General features: G+C 44.9%; 1 protein-coding gene across 6 annotated transcripts in view; it reads right to left on the reverse strand.

Annotated features, from left to right (window-relative positions):
- The window catches only part of ank2b (ankyrin 2b, neuronal), a 1,291,078-nt gene that overhangs the window by 398,986 nt on the left and 874,519 nt on the right, over positions 1–17,573 (reverse strand). For all 6 annotated transcript variants that reach the window (XM_070871180.1, XM_070871178.1, XM_070871177.1 and 3 more), the window contains exon 5: positions 14,432–14,530. In XM_070871180.1, coding sequence (XP_070727281.1) covers positions 14,432–14,530 — 99 coding nt within the window. The remainder of the gene's footprint in view (positions 1–14,431; positions 14,531–17,573) is intronic.

Consider the following 17,573-nt stretch of genomic DNA (forward strand, 5'->3'; position numbering starts at 1 on the left):
AAAGACAAACGTAGGTCCCCTGCAGTCAGAATCAGGGGAAGTCATAACGGGGAACAAAGAAATGGCAGACCAATTGAACAAGTACTTTGGTTTGGTATTCACTAAGGAGGACACAAACAACCTTCTGGATATAAAAGGGGTCAGAGGGTCTAGTAAGGAGGAGGAACTGAAGGAAATCCTTATTAGTCGGGAAATTGTGTTGGGGAAATTGATGGGATGGAAGGCCGACTAATCCCCAGGGCCTGATGGACTGCATGCCAGAGTACTTAAGGAGGTGGCCTTGGAAATAGCAGATGCATTGAAAGTCATTTTCCAACATTCCATTGACTCTGGATCAGTTCCTATTGAGTGGAGGGTAGCCAATGTAACCCCACTTTTTAAAAAAGGAGGGAGAGAGAAAATAGGGAATTATAGACCGGTCAGCCTGATCTCAGTAGTGGGTAAAATGATGGAATCAATTATTAAGGATGTCATAGCAGTGCATTTGGAAAGAGGTGACATGATAGGTCCAAGTCAGCATGGATTTGTGAAAGGGAAATCATGCTTGAAAAATCTTCTGGAATTTTTTGAGGATGTTTCCAGTAGAGTGGACAAGGGAGAACCAGTTGATGTGGTATATTTGGACTTTCAGAAGGCTTTCGACAAGGTCCCACACAAGAGATTAATGTGCAAAGTTAAAGCACATGGGATTGGGGGTAGTGTGCTGACATGGATTGAGAACTGGTTGGCAGACAGGAAGCAAAGAGTAGGAGTAAATGGGTACTTTTCAGAATGGCAGGCAGTGACTAGTGGGGTACCGCAAGGTTCTGTGCTGGGGCCCCAGCTGTTTACACTGTACATTAATGATTTAGACGAGGGGATTAAATATAGTATCTCCAAACTTGCAGATGACACTAAGTTGGGTGGCAGTGTGAGCTGCGAGGAGGATGCTATGAGGCTGCAGAGTGATTTGGATAGGTTAGGTGAGTGGGAAAATGCATGGCAGATGAAGTATAATGTGGATAAATGTGAGGTTATCCACTTTGGTGGTAAAAACAGAGAGACAGACTATTATCTGAATGGTGACAGATTAGGAAAACGGGAGGTGCAACGAGACCTGGGTGTCATGGTACATTAGACATTGAAGGTTGGCATTCAGGTACAGCAGGCGGTTAAGAAAGCAAATGGCATGTTGGCCTTCATAGCGAGGGGATTTGAGTACAGGGGCAGGGAGGTGTTGCTACAGTTGTACAGGGTCTTGGTGAGGCCACACCTGGAGTATTGTGTACAGTTTTGGTCTCCTAACTTGAGGAAGGACATTCTTGCTATTGAGGGAGTGCAGCGAAGGTTCACCAGACTGATTCCCAGAATGGCGGGACTGACCTATCAAGAAAGACTGGATCAACTGGGCTTGTATTCACTGGAGTTGAGAAGAATGAGAGGGGACCTCATAGAAACGTTTAAAATTCTGATGGGTTCAGACAGGTTAGATGCAGGAAGAATGTTCCCAATGTTGGGGAAGTCCAGAACCAGGGGTCACAGTCTAAGGATAAGGGGTAAGCCATTTAGGACCGAGATGAGGAGAAACTTCTTCACCCAGAGAGTGGTGAACCTGTGGAATCTCTACCACAGAAAGTTGTTGAGGCCAATTCACTAAATATATTCAAAAAGGAGTTGGATGAAGTCCTTACTACTCGGGGGATCAAGGGGTATGGTGAGAAAGCAGGAATGGGGTACTGAAGTTGCATGTTCAGCCATGAACTCATTGAATGGCGGTGCAGGCTAGAAGGGGTGAATGGCCTACTCCTGCACCTATTTTCTATGTTTCTATGTTTCTGAATCAACCAATAAATCAATCAAAAATAATTAATAAAAAATAATTTTTTTTTAAAAATCAATAAATAAAACATTTTCTACTTACCGACTGCAGCACCGGGAGTCCTTCAACAGTGTGCTGGGACGGTGTCTCTGTCAGTGTCTCTCACTTTCTGTCTGTCAGTGTCTGTGTTTCTGACAGAGGGGGGAGGCGGAGAAGGGGGGGTGAGGGGGAGAAGGGGGGGAGGTGGGGAGAAGGAAAAGGGGGGGGAAGGGGGGGAAAGGGGAAGGGGGAGAGGGGGAGAAGGAGGGGAGAGGGGGAGAAGGGGAGAAGGAGGGAAGGGGAAGAGGGGGAGAAGGAGGGGAGAAGGGGAGAAGGGGGGGAGGGAAGGAGGGAGAGGGGGAGAAGGAGATAGGATGTAGGGAGGAAGGGAAGGAGAGAGGATGTAGGGAGGGAGGGAAGGAGAGAGGAGAGAGGGAGGGAAGGAGAGATGAGGGAGGGAGGGAAGGAGAGAGGAGGGAGGGAGGGAAGGAGCGAGGAGGGAGGGAGGGAAGGAGGGAGGGAAGGAGAGGGTGGGGAGGGGGGGGGAGGGAGGGAGGGAGGGAAGGAAGGGGGGGGGAGGGAGAGAAGGAGGCTGAACAGCTGGGCCCAAGACCTCGGGCTAGATTTGCACGTAGGTGGCGTCGGGTCTCGGGGGGGAAGGGGCAGGGAGAGAGAGAGTCGCGGTGGTCCGTGGGGGGGGGGGGAGGTGGGGAGAGAGAGTCGTGGAGGTCGGGGGCGGGGATGGTGGGGGGAAGAGAGTCGCGGAGATCAGGTCACCGGGGGGGGAGTCGAGTCGGGTCGGGAGGAAGCAGGTGCTGGGCGTGGGAGGAGCCTTATTCACGCAGCCCCAGTGAGGCCATTCGGCCAGGGCTAGGGGCCGCGTGCTTCGGGCCCCTCCCACACAGTATTGGGCGCCTGGAGCTACTGCACATGCACGCCCACTGCAGCGCGCATGTGCAGAGGTCCCGGCACTGTTTTCAGCGCAGGGACCTGGCTCCACCCCCCACAGCTCATGCTGCGCTGCGCCAGGCTGCAGAAGACCTGCGGGGAGCCGGAGAATAGGGAAGTTTTTTTTAGGCACACTTTCTGGCGCGAAAAACGGGCGTCCAGGTCCGGGCTGCGCCGTTTTAGGCGCGTCCCGAAACTTGGGCCCCTAGTGCTGTATGTAGGGACTACCGTTTTGTCAACAATGCATCTTTCAGACGGGATGTTAAACTTATGCTCAGTCTACTTGTTTTGGTGCATGTCGAAGATCCTATAACATGATTTAAAGCATAGCAGGGAGTTCTCCTTGTGTTTTGCAACATTTTTCTCAGCTAACATCAAAGACAGGTTAACTGCTCATGCATTACATTGCTGTTTGTGGGATCGTCCTGTATGCATATTTTCTACCATATTTGTCTGCATAAAAATAATGACTGCACTTAAAAGAAAAAGTCAATTAATTGACTTTGAAGCATTTTGAGACTTTCTAAAAACATAAAGAGCCCAAATTTCGGCCTCAGTTGCTCCTAATTTTTTGGAGCAACTGGTGTAGAACGGAGTATCTTAGAAATTCTAATTCTCGGCATTTAGTTTGCTCCAGTTCTAGTCAGTTAGAACAGTTTCACTTTGGAACAGAATTTTCTTTTTCAAAAGGGGGCGTGTCCGACCACTTACGCCTGTTTTCAAAGTTTCAGCAGTGAAAACTTACTCCAATCTAACTTAGAATGGAGTAAGTGAAGATTTTTGTACGCTCGAAAAACCTTGTCTACACTTTAGAAAATCAGGCGTAGGTTACAAATCAGGCGTAGGAAATGGAGTGGGGGGGGGGGTTTAAAGGGAAGTTTACAAACATTAAACACTTCAGTTTTACAAATAAAGAGCCATCATCAATAATAAATGATAAAAACATCAATAAATCAACCAATAAATCAATCAAAAAAAATTAATAAGAAATAATTTTTTTTTTTAAATCAATAAATAAAACATTTTCTACAGCACCAGGAGCCCTCCAACAACGTGCTGGGATGCCCCCTCCCCCCCGCCAATGTGTCTGTCAGTGTCTCTATCTCTCTGTCTGTCTGTCTGTGTGTGACTCTCACTCTCTGTCTGTCAGTGTCTGTGTTTCTGACAGCGAGGGGAGGGGGAGGAGGAGGGTAGAGGGAGGGAGGGAGGGGAGGGAGGGAGGCAGAGGGGGAGGGGAGAAGGGGGAGGGAGGGAAGGGATGGGGAGAAGGGGGAGGGGGGGAGAGAAGGAGGGGGGGAGAGAAGGGGAGAGGAGGAGAAGGGGAAGGGGGGAGGAAAAGGGGAAGGGGGTGGAGAAGGGGAAGGGGGAAGGGGAAAGGGGGGGAAGGGGAAAGGGTGGAGAGGGGAAGGGGAAAGGGAGGGAGAGGGAAAGGGTGGAGAGGGGAAGGGGAAAGGGAGGGAGAGGGAAAGGGGGGGAGAGGGGAAGGGGAAAGGGGGGGAGAGGGGAAGGGGGGGGAGAGGGGAAGGGGGGGGGAAAGGGGAAGGGGGAGAGGGGAAGGGGGGGCAGAGGGGAAGGGGGGGCAGAGGGGAAGGGGGGAAAGGAGAAGGGGGGAAGGAGAAGGGAGGGGAAAGGAGAAGGGAGGGGAAAGGAGAAGGGAGGGGAAAGGAGAAGGGGGGGCAGGAAGGAGAGGGGTGGGGGGAGGCTGAACGGGCTGGGCCCAAGACTTCAGGCAAGGCCCAGTCTCGAGCACCAGATTTACAGGTAGATGGCGTTGGGTCGGGTCGGGTCCGGGGTCTGGGGTCGGGAGCACAGGTCGGGTCGGGTCGGGTCCGGTCCGGGGGGGCGGTCGGGAGCACAGGTCGGGTCCGGGGGGAGGGGGGGAGGATGGAGGTCGGGTTGGTTCGGGTGGGGGGGGGGGGCGGAGGGAGGGAGAGCGGGTCGGTTTGTGTCGGGGGCGGGGGAAGGGAGGTCAGGTCGGGTGGGGGGGCGGCGGGGAGCGCGGGTCGGGTTCGATCCAGTCAGGGGGCGGGGGGGAGGGGGGCGGAAGCGAGAGCCGAGTTGGGTCGGGAGGAAGCAGGAGCTGGGGGTGGGAGGAGCCTTATGCACGCAGCCCCAGTGAGGCCATTCGGCCAGGGCTAGAGGCTGCGTGCTTTGGGCCCCTCCCACACAGTTTTGGGCGCCTGGAGCTACTGCACTTGCGTGCCCACTGTAGCGCGCATGTGCAGAGGTCCCGGCACTGTTTTCAGCGCAGGGACCTAGCTCCGCCCCCTACAGCTCATGCTGCGCCGCGCCCGGCCCAAGAGGACCAGCAGGGAGCCGGAGAATCTGGAAGTTTTTTTTAGGCGCACTTCGTGGCGCGAAAAACGGGCGTCCAGGTCGGGGCTGCACCGTTCTAGGCGCGGCCTGAAACTTGGGCCCAAAGTCACTATGTAAATGCTGGGGGGGGGGGGTAGATTTTCACCAGATACTTTAGGCACTAAATAGATTCCAAGGTGGCCAAGATGGGGTCTTATGCTACGACGCCAGTTCAGCCAGTGTTTAGCACAAGACGCCTTCTTGGTAAAGGAGTTGAAGCCAGAGCTAGGAACGGCAGCCCGGAGGTGCGTTAAACACCTGATTACCACTTAAAGAGGCTGCACGGCATTCTGTTGGCTAGTGCTTCAACTAAAGCCTTCTCCTAACAGCGATCAGCTGTTTGGGAATAAACACGGCGTTAATGTAGATTTCAAAAGCTATTTAAAGGTATATGCACAAATTCATCTTCATTGCTGGTGAAGCTGTAAAGAGGATCTCTGAAACAACGGGAGACTTTCTGGGACACTTTTGTCAAGATTTCACTCAAACAACATTTAACCTGGAAAATCTCTGAGGACTTCATTTAAAAAAGAATAAGTGCAATGCTACTCCACCTTATTGGATATCTTATCGGAGTCACCAGGAGAAAGGGAGTGCTTGGTCATGGGCATCTTGCCAAGTTAGCCCCCTTGGTATGGACAAGGACATGAGGCCAAGCAGAGCAGCACCAGTGGGACACGAGGCCGAGGTGGCATCCCCACTAACCCCCCCCCCCCGCCCCCCCTGCCTTGATACAGGACATCTCTCCTCTTCTGGGCATCCTCTATCAGGACCTCGGTGCTGCACCCAAGAACCTGTGCATCCTCTCCCTCGCTCCCTGAGCTCTGCTGCAATGTGCTGCTGTGTGCCAGCCAGAGCACTCCATACCTTGAGTGGAAGTGGGTGAATGGAGTCCACACGTATTGCTCCACGAAAATTGTGTCTAATCAGCACTTGAGTTCTAAACCTGCAGATTTCAGGTTTAGCACCTCCAGGCAAGTTCAAATTAGTCATCAGCAACTGGGACTAAATTTGTGTGCTAAATTAGACTTTCAAACAGGTTCATCTTATTAGCACTGCACCCATTTAGAGTTTGTTTTCACTCTTTAGCCAAAATAACCCCAAGTTCTTTCTTTTCTTAATGCAGATGTAAAATTTACTAGTACCAAAATCCTGTTAATTCATGTCCCAACAGATTTTGCTATATAAAACTAAATTAAACATTTTCCCCAAATGTTCTCCTCTCCTGAAGGTGCTGGTTTGTGTGGTTTGTATGGGTCGACAGACACTAGTTGTTCTCCAGTGCTTCACCCACATAGCTATGCTTCATGTGTAAACCCAGGCAGTGAGTGACAGCAGAACATTTTGCCTGGGGAGCCATCACACCTCGAGCCTGCTCCCATCTTCACCCAACAGAGGAGTCACTGGAGAGTGATCAAGAACAGGTTACCTGGTTGAATTCCCTCTTTTCAATCCTGGCACGTTATAGCTAGCATCTCTACTGGCAAGAAATCAAATAATAAATGAGTCTAGTTAATTGTTCTCAAACTTTACTGCTTGTCCAGAAGGGACACAACAAGAAAAATATAAATGCATCCACACTAACAATGCACTCATCCACTCTGCTTACGTAGACTAGTATTGACTGCAGGGTCAAGTGTTGTTCTGAACAATGTATTTGCTGCCAGAAGTGACACCATACCCTTCTGTGTTTGCTTTAAACTATCCATTTTCTGCAGGAATTTACAGCTATTGCTGCTGTAAAATAATTGATCCAAACAAATAACTGCCTTGCAATAACAGTATATTTAGCAATACTTGTAATGGAATCTGCTCAAGATGAAACTGCTGTGCTGATCACCGCCCAGTTTGTCCAACAACAGCTGCAGGAATGGAGATCTGTCAACCAGCGTGCATATGTCTCACTGGAATTTAGGGAGAGCCACAGTGGTCCTGAAATGTCAGCAGGAGATCAACAGAACCCAAGGGAAAAGGCAGAAACAGCTGCAAATTGCTGTTTATGCTGTTTCCCTTGAATTCCAACAGTTACAGCTGAAGATTGGGAGAACCACCGTCAAATTTCAGGGCCATTGTGTCTGGATATAACCTTCTGATAGACTGCTACATTGCAATATCCATGACAACTTAGATTTATATAGTGCCTTTTATGTAGTGAAATGGGCCAAGGCATTACACTGGAGCATTATCAGAAATAAATTGACATTAAGCCACATAAGAATTTATTAGGACAGGTGACCAAAAGCTCGGTCAAAGAGGTAGGTTTTAAGAATGTCTTAAAGGAGGAAACAGTGATGGAGAGGAGGAGAATGAGGTGGAGAGGTGAAGAGGTATAGGGAGGGAATTCCAGCGTTTAGGGCCTAGACAACTGAAGGCATGATTGCCAATTGTTGGGCAACGAAAATCGGGGATGCACATGAGGCGAGAATTAGAGTAGTGCAGGGCTTTTGGAGGGCTTTAGGGCTGGAAGAGGTTAGAGAGAGAGGGAGGAGCGAGGTCATGAAGAGATTTGAACACAAAGATGAGAATTTTAAAATACAGGTGTTGCTGGACCAGGAGCCAATGTAGGTCAACGAGAACAGAGGTGATGGGTGAATGAGTCTTGGTGCGAGTTAGGATATGGGCAGCAGTTTTGGATGGGCTCAAGTTTATGGAGGTGGTAAGATGGGGGGGCCGGCAAGGAGAGAATTGGAATAGTCGAGACTGGATGGATGAGGGTTTCAGCAGCAAATGGGCTGAGGCAGGGGCAGAGATCGGTGATATAATGGAGGTGGAAGTAGGCGGTCTTAGTGATAGAGGGGATGTGAGGTCGGAAGGTCAGTTCAGGGTCAAATATCACATATTGAATGAGAATCACTCTGCAGTGCACACACCACAATAGTTTAATATTTTTATCTACAATAGTGCAAAATCAGTAACTGAGGCACACAACCTGCATTGGATCATGCTTGCAAAAGCAGATAGCTAAATTTATGCTGTTGATTTCTTTCAGTCCTGTAATAAAGGCAAGAGTAAAAATTCAAAATAAATTGCAAGAGCCCTTGCATTATGCCATGAGACACTAGCGTACAAACATTGAACATCTTTATCTGAAATTTTGTTCTTCACTATTTTAACATAAACGGCTTATCACTTCTGCTGAAATAGCTGAGAGCGGAATTTTTGATAAATATTCTAAGCATTTGTACACACATTTTCCACAACATAGTTCGGGACCAAGGTAAAATAAAATTGTGACATTCTTTTTTCTACACAAAAGCCAATTCATTTTTCATGAGTCAATTTGTTCAAAGGTCAGTCAAAATAAAATGCAAAATTAATGATGGATATGGAAGCCAATTACAATCCTAAATAATAAACATAGCCTAACAAATTGTAGGCGTTTGTCCAATGGGTTTCTTGTTTGCTTCACAATGCACATTTAAACAGCATATATATTGATAAAATTAATTTGATTCCTGCCAAATGCAATTCTAGATCATCACATTATTTATGTTGAATGATGCAAGGTGGTAGTCTAGGCAACTCTTTTGATGCCTAGACTACCACCTCAGGGAGTTTACTTCATTACATAAACACAGGAAGGCAGTGCTCGTGCGTGAACAGCATACAGCTGAAACTACAACTGATCAATCTAGCATTTCTAAATCCAGAGATTGGAATTATTGAGAGAATAAAATGAAAACAATGTGAAATCTAACATTTACACTTATATTTGATGCCCATTTTAAGCCATATATGTAGAAAAGGAGCCAACTGCAGGCTAATCACAAGTATATATGTACCACTTTTGTGTAAGTGAGATGTTATGAAAACAATTTTTGTGAAGTGGGCCCTGGTAAAGTTTGAGAACAGCTGGCTTATATTACCTTGCAAGTCAAAAGTTCCACTACATCAAATTGGGAGTAAGGGAAATCCAATATGGCAATGGACATCAGGTATCCAGATCACATTTTTGAAACTATTCAAAAATGTAATTTTATATGGCTATATCATGTTTGGAAATGTGAAAATGATCACTGGAAAAATTAGATTGTCATCCTGTTGAATAGCAGTGAATTGGACTCATGGAATTTTTGTTCTAGCAAAACACTTTCACAAGACATCACGACTCCTTTAATAATAATCAAAAAATCAATTACAATTACCAAGTTCATAATAGAAACACTAACCCTCAATGAATCTGAGACAGCACTGAAAACATTAACATTAATTACTTTGAGAAATCCACTTATACTTCAGCTCGATAAATGGTATCAAATTATTGGAGACTGTGAATAGCAAGTTAATTGCAATTGATTACAATGAACTTTTGAAGACAGCAGAAAAATTTCAAACTAAAATGAATAGAATTACCATTTTAAACCCTTAAAATCATTGAGGTTGATTTTGAAGTTCAGGTGACTGACTGACGAACCAAATGGGCATCCCAATGATGTTTGCCACATTGAGGCAGCTCTGGCTGACAGTTAGATAAGTTGCTCCACGAAAATAATTCTAAACTTACCTTTGCTGGGCCTCTTCGGCTCCATGGAATTGGCCAGAGCTTGTACAACGCACACTCTGACCAGTTCCGACCTGAAATAGCAATCATGATTCTAGCTTGTTGTGACGTCAGGTATATCACAGCCAGATTCAGAGAAAATGTATCTCTACTCTGCCCTAACAATGTACATTAACCTTAAACTCAGAAGAATGCTCCCTACAGCATCCCCACACCTGTTATCCTTGTAACCTGCCTGAATGAGACTTCCAAATGAATGGCAATTTTTGTCAATTACTGGCAGTTTGGTGCAATAGACTTACACCACTGGATCCAGGTTAGAAAGGAAAGGTCCAATCTTATGTAAGTTGGACTCTCACAGCTGGCAGGGATGCTGGACTTTAGTTTTACGAGATTATGCTGGATTAGAACTCACTGTGGCACTCAGTCCTCGGCCTTGATCCTGAATATTTTGTTGGCCAAACTCTGTGACAAGAGTCTTTTTTATTCAACACACTTAGGAACAGGTTGATTCAGAAAATACTATGAATTAATAGGTGCTGTACAGTGCCATAGGTTTATCAGATTCAGCTGCATAACAACCTAAACTATCATAGAATTGTATAGCACAGAAGGAGGCTATTTGGCTGATCATGCCCATGCCAGCTCCAACTTCCCTGCTCTTTCTCCATAGCAATTTTTTCTCCTTCAAGTATTTATTCAATTCCCTTTTGAAAGTTGCTATTGAATTGGATTCCACCACCCTTTCAGGCAGTGCATTCCAAATCATGACAACTCGCTGTGTAAAACAAAATCTCATCTCCCCTCAGGTTCTTTTGCCAATTATCTTAAATCTATGTCCTCTGGTTACCGACCCTGCTGCCAGTGGAAACAGCTACTCCCTATTGACTATTAAACCCCCCCCTCCCCACCCCATGATTTTGAACATCTCTATTAAATTTCCCCTTATCCATCTCTGCTCTACGGAGCACAATCCCAGTTTCTTTAGGCGCTCCACATAACTGAAGTCCCTCAACCCTGATACAATTCTGGTACATTTCCTCTGCACCCTCTCCAAGACCTTGACATCCTTCCTAAAGTGTGGTGCCCAGAATTGGGCACAATGGTCCAGAATTTGCTGTGGGTATGATGGTGTACTCTCAGAGTACGCCGTCATACCACCTTTGAAATGGAGCGCAAGTTCATGCGCTTGTGCTAAATCCCGAACTTGCACCGTGTCACGTTACGACTCGACAGATCATACGCTCTGCCTTGGAAATCCTAATGGCTGGCGCAGAGTTGGGCCAATTGCCCACCAACTGCCCAGCAATTATGTACAAAAATGTTACGGCTGTTGCAAACAGGAGCAGGGACTGTTTGCATCAGCGTAAAGGGATTAGGTAGAGACAGTTACGCATTCCATTTGTTCTGGAACGTGACATAATGAATTGTAAAAATTGTCCAAAACACCTCCAGTAATTGATGTGCAGATTTTTCAGATTCAGGCTACTAATGCGATCATATTACTATAACATCAGTGCTAATTATTATAATATCAGCGCAGAACACTGTAATCACTATGTATGTGTTTTAAGTCATCCTCGACTCCAAGGGACTGCCTAAGAAAAGAAGAAGAAGGTATGTGTTTTTCCAATAGCTAATCCCACATCTTCAGATCTTTGTTTTAGCTCTGTTGTATTTGTTTGTCATACATGTGTTTTGTGTGTGCGTGTGCGTGTGTGTGTGTGTGTGTGTGGTGTGTGGGGGTATGTGGGGGTGTGTGGGGTGTGTGTGTGTGGGGTGGGTGTGTGTGGGGTGGGTGTGTGTGGGGTGGGTGTGTGTGGGGTGGGTGTGTGTGGGGTGTGTGTGTGTGGGGTGGGTGTGTGTGGGGTGGGTGTGTGTGGGGTGGGTGTGTGTGGGGTGGGTGTGTGTGGGGTGGGTGTAGTGGGTGTGTGGGGTGTAGTGGGTATGTTGGGTGTGTGTGATAGAGATAGAGAGAATGAGAAAGACAGAAAGAGAGAGAGAGAGAGAGAGAGAGAGAGAGAGAAGGTCATTTTGGAATTATTTATTCTCCTAGTCCTTCTAATTATTCTTAAAATATGTCCAAAATAACAGACACAAAGTAGCATATTATTAATTTGCGCTCAGTTCCAGGCCATTAACTCCTCTATCTGTCGATATAACCTACTCTTCAATTACAAGAAATCAGTAGGAAACTCAGCGCTTCCATTGGAGCACTAGGCCCACGTGATCCCAAGTATGCTTCCACTCATGCTTGCGCCCCTGGGATCCATGGGCCATTACTCTGCCCTTGAATACACAATGTCAAAGAGCAAGCCCGCGAAGAAGGATCTCCATCAGATAAGTTCGTATTCTATTGGATGCTGACGGCATGCTCCGTAGGTACGCTGCCGACCACAAAATCTGCCCCATAGAGTAACTTATGACTGTAGTTTGATAAAGTGGTGTATAGCAGTTACCTTCCAGCTGAAATAAATTTATAATATACACTGGAGGAGATTTTTAACTGCTGGTTGCCCGTTTCTCACATAAAATAATGTGATTGGCAAAGGAACATTTGGTGGGAACCTAAAATCTTATTTGCATACCTGATTAAATTTTCAAGCAGGCCTTTAAATGGGTGCATAGCACAAAACCCAAAACAAGCTAGTTTAAATATGCAATTTACCGACTGTAGGACCCGGATTCCAATTTTCACAAAGAAATGAGCAGAGCACACAAAGTGCATGGTAGTCCCAGTTTTTCCTGGCAGTGTGTGATTGAAAATGTACCATTTATTTTGTATTGCCTCTCCTCATTCTTCCTTCCAAAAAGCATTACTTCATGACTTCTCAGCATTAAATGTCATTTATCTGTCCATTTTACTTGGTCTGTTTATGTCCGCCTGAAGTCTGCTACTAACTCCAGCTAGCAGCAAAAATATTCCTATAAATTGTACTGTAATAATCATCTGAATCTCAATAAAAGAATACAGCCTTCTTAATCATGCTCATAATAATTACTAAAATGGATACTGTAGAAGTTGTTGGGAGGATTTCTTTGGGGTGGGTGGGGGGGGGGCGGTGGTGAAGGGAAGGGATCAATAGATATGATGGCAGATGCGGGGGTCGGGGCATAGATTTGAACTTTCTCCACCAGCCAGAAAGCTGGTGTTAGCCCAATATACATCCCACTCGATTTTCCTTTCAAGTCAATATTACTGACTGTGGAGTAAACACTGGTTGTTTATTAAGTGACAATCCATTGCTGATTCCTGGGGAAAATTGTGCAATTGACTAAAGCAACTTAACCGGAAACAGATCAACTCAGCTCGTAAAATGTGCCAAAAAATGCTGTGAAATGTAAAATAATTAGTCTGGAGGATCTGGAGAGCACCTAACCAACAGCATTGAAAACACAAATTATCTACAGTGGAAAGAATATAAATCACACACCTAAAGGATAATCAAGATTGCGTGACAGGTAGTACGGTATCATTGCTTTATTTTTACCACAGGTTATATGCCCCCCCGAATGTGTTTATTATATGGATAAATATGCATGACATGCACTGGAATTTGAAAATCACACTCCAAGCTCAGAAGCTTCATAAACAATTTGTAAAGATGATTATTAAAATGAAATTACATTTTTATTTTTTGTTAAGCCAGTTAATTTCCATCTGAAAGAATCTAGCAAGGTCAAAAGTTAAATGGTACAAAGAATTTGTAATTCAGAAAACATTAAATAGAATAAAAGAGCATAATAGAATAAAAAAACATAAAATAGAATAAAAGTTAGTTTGCAGGTGCAGCAGGTAATCAGGAAGGCGAATGGAATGTTGGCCTTCATTGCGAGAGAGATGGAATACAAAAGCAGGGAGGTCCTGCTGCAACTGTACAGGGTATTGGTGAGGCCGCACCTAGAGTACTGCATACAGTTTTGGTCACCTTACTTAAGGAAGGATGGACTAGCTTTGGAGGGGGTACAGAGACGATTCTCGAGGCTGATTCCGGAGATGAGGGGGTTACCTTACGATGATAGATTGAGTAGACTGGGTCTTTACTCGTTGGAGTTCAGAAGGATGAGGGGTGATCTTATAGAAACATTTAAAATAATGTAAGGGATAAACAAGATAGAGGCAGAGAGGTTGTTTCCACTGGTCAGGAGACTAGAACTAGGGGGCACAGCCTCAAAATACGGGGGAGCCAGTTTAAAACGAGTTGAGAAGGAATTTCTTCTCCCAGAGGGTTGTGAATCTCTGGAATTCTCTGCCCAAGGAAGCAGTTGAGGCTAGCTCATTGAATGTATTCAAATCACAGATAGATAGATTTTTAACCAATAAGGGAATTAAGGGTTACGGGGAGCGGGCAGGTAAGTGGAGCTGAGTCCAAGGCCAGGTCAGCCATGATCTTGTTGAATGGCGGAGCAGGCTCGAGGGGCTAGATGGCCTACTCCTGTTCCTAATTCTTATGTTCTTATGTTATGAGCACAGTGCAACCTACATGAATATCTAAAACAAAAACATTAGTTTTGGGAATTCTGAAAAGCTTTTTGTATGTTGAATTACTGTAATAATCAATTTGCTTAATTGTTATGAGCCCAAGTTAATCAGAGTATACACAGCCTAATGAAATTATAAACCAGATTTGACCCTGATGCACTGATTGAAGGCAAAGCGATGCTTCACTTTACCAGGGTCAGAGCCAGTATCAGAAAGTATGGCGATGCTAGACAGAAAACTATTTTTGTGTTGCTGTTTTATTTCAAATATAACATTGTGCCTGTGTTTTGATGTGTTTATGACTTGCCTGGGACTGTGAATTGATATTGGCTCCTTGCTCTAGTAGAGTTCTGACCACGTTAGTTTGTCCTGCCAGAGATGCAATGTGTAGGGCTGAGTTTCCTTTCTGTAAAGAAAAAGTAATAATTATAAAGAAAGGCTGAAAACCCAGTTCAAGCCACCACCTTTAGGAGAGAAGAGGCAAGGAGAAAAACACAGAGAAAGCTGGAGCAGAAAGGATTAAAAAAAATTATAAAGGGGAGCAAAACATTCAGGAAAGCTCCTACCAATGTTCAATAGCTTCCTGTATATTGACAACACCATAAACTTCATCTGTACAGAGGTAAGTTATGTAAATGTAAAACCTTTAGATGATCAAATCTTACACAGTGTGACTCTTTTTGGAAAAAGGGGATGTTGCAGTTGAATACTATGTTAATTTTGTTTATCTTCTCCTCACCTTTTTTAAACTCAGTTTAAAGTTTATAACATGCCATCTACAACATGTAGATATGATTTAAAATACTCATATTTCCACCCCAAATTACCTTCCAAGTAATATATCTATCCCCTTCATCAACAAGGCTGCACTATTCAGGATCTACAAGATACGAACATACGAATAATGACGGATAGGCAAAGACCATCTGGTCCATCAAGCCTGTCCCACACAATTGCGATACCTTGTGTATCACAACATATATACTCCACCCCTCCTGAAACCATGTGATCTCCTGGGAGAGGCAAAAAAACAGATTAAAAATCCAGGCCAATTTGGGAAAAAAAACATCTGGGAAATTCCTCTCCGACCCATCTAGGCAATCAAAACTAGTCTGGGAGATCACTTTAGCCTTGAATTCCCTGCAGTACCTATCTTCTCTAAGGGGTGATCTCCACCACAACCAGAAACAAATCCAGCTTTCGCTTGAAGGAATTCAGTGAGTTTGCATCCACCACATGAAACAGCAGTTTGTTCCAGAGGTGTACTATTCTCTGGGAAAAGAACCACCGCCTGATAGCTAACCTCGACCTAGCGCTATACAACTTAAATTTGTGACCCCTGATCCTGCCTAACCTATTTAATTGAAATAAACTGTCAGCTGGAATACCATCTATTCCCTTCATTATCTTATAAATCTCAATCAGGTCCCCCCTAAGTCTATGCTGCTCTAAGGTATAGAGTCCCAACTCTTTTCGCCTATCTTGATAACTAAGATGCTTTAGATTTGGAATTAATCCAATAGCCCTCTTCTGCACCCTTTCCAGAGCCTCGACATCACCCACTATGTAAGGAGACCAAAACTGAACTCAGTATTCCAAGTGCGACCCTCCATTCAGTCCGCAAATGTGACCCTGTGCTTCCAGTCGCCTGTCACTTTAATTCTCCACTTCATTTCCACTCTGACCTCTCCATCCTCGGTCTCCTACACTGTTTCAACGGAGCTCAACGCAAACTTGAGGAACAGCACCTCATCTTTCGTTTAGGCACTTTACAACCTTCTGGACTCAACATCAAGTTCAACAATTTCAGAGCGTAGCTGTTGCCAATCTTTGGTTCCTTCTCCCCCACCAACCCCCACCCACCCCCCGAGCCTGTTTCTTTCTTTCTTTTCTTCTCCTTGTCTCCAATGGCAGCTGGTCATTATCCTGCCATTCACACCTTATCTTGACTAATATTTTTCTAGCCCCTCGCATTACAATTTCAATTCGGCCCATCATCCTTTTTGTCTCTCTAATCTCGCCTGTCTTCCACCCTATCACAGACCTTCCCTTTTGTTCTTTCTTCCCCACCCACTTTCAGTGCTTGTTAAGAATCTGTTCTTACCAAACACTCTCCAGTTTTTACGAAGAGTCATCGACCCGAAAAGTTAACTCTGCTTTCTCTCCACAGATGCTGCCTGACCCGCTGAGATTTCCAGCATTTTCTGTTTTTACACCTTGTCTTATACTCAATTGTCCTATGGATACCCCCCCGACACCCTATTTGCTCTAGTTATCACTGCATGGCATTGCTCATGTACCTTTAAGGATATATGCACTAGAATGCCCAAACCTCTTTCTATCGCCACCATCTTTCCCTGGTGAATGAATGTTGAGCATTTGCCCTGCCCACATGCATAACACTGCACTTATCTAAATTATATATCATTTTCCAGTCTTGAGCCCAATCTCCCAACACATTAAGATTTGCCTGAAGCAGACAAGCATCCTCTACAGTTCTAACACTCGCACAGATCTTGGCATCACCTGCAAATTTGAAAATTGTGCCCCCAACCCCAAAATCTATATCATGAATAAAAATTGTAAAAAGCAACGGTCCCAACACTGATCCCTGCATGACACCACTGATAACCGGTTTCCAAACAGATCCAAATCCATCTATAACTACTCTTTGTCTGCGTCCTGCCAGCCAGTTCGGAATCCAACTCAATGTATTTCCACTATGACCAGAGGCTCTGATCTTATGCGGTACTTTGTGAAAAGCTTTTTAGAAAACTAAGTAGATAATGTCTATTGGGCTTCCCTCAACCACCAATTTTGTAACTTTTTGAAAAAATACAATTAGATTTGTGTGACATGACCTCTTTTTTATGAAGCCATGTTGGGTGTCCCTAATATTTCCCTCCCTATCCAAGTATTCATAAATTGCATCCCTTATGATTCCTTCAAGCATTTTACCTATTACTGATGTTAAACTGATGGACCTATAGTTACCCAGGTCTGTCTTGTCACCTTTTTTAAAAATGGGGACTACATTAGCCTCCTTCCAATCTGTAGGAACCATTCCAGAGTGCAGTGAGCTATTAAAAACACAGACCAGGGGCTCGCACAGCACATGTCCCATCTCCCGGAGGACTCTCGGGTGGATATCATCTGGCTCGGCTGCTCTATCTATTTTCAAGTTTTTAATTCTTTTTAAAACAGTATGTTTATCTATGTTAATGTTACTAACAAAACTAATATTATTACATTCTAATATTCGAGCATCATCTTAAAGGGTGAAGACTGATGCTAAGTACTCATTTAATATTTCCGCCTTACCTAGTGATTCCTTTGTAACCTGTCCTTGAATACCCTTTAATGGCCCAATACAGTCTTTGAAAGTTCTCTGACTCTTCACATAACTAAAATAGCTCTTTCCATTACTGCCACAGTTGTCTACAATCCTT

This window comes from Pristiophorus japonicus, chromosome 2 (genome assembly GCF_044704955.1).
Source record: "Pristiophorus japonicus isolate sPriJap1 chromosome 2, sPriJap1.hap1, whole genome shotgun sequence".
NCBI classification, from domain to species: Eukaryota; Metazoa; Chordata; class Chondrichthyes; family Pristiophoridae; genus Pristiophorus; species Pristiophorus japonicus.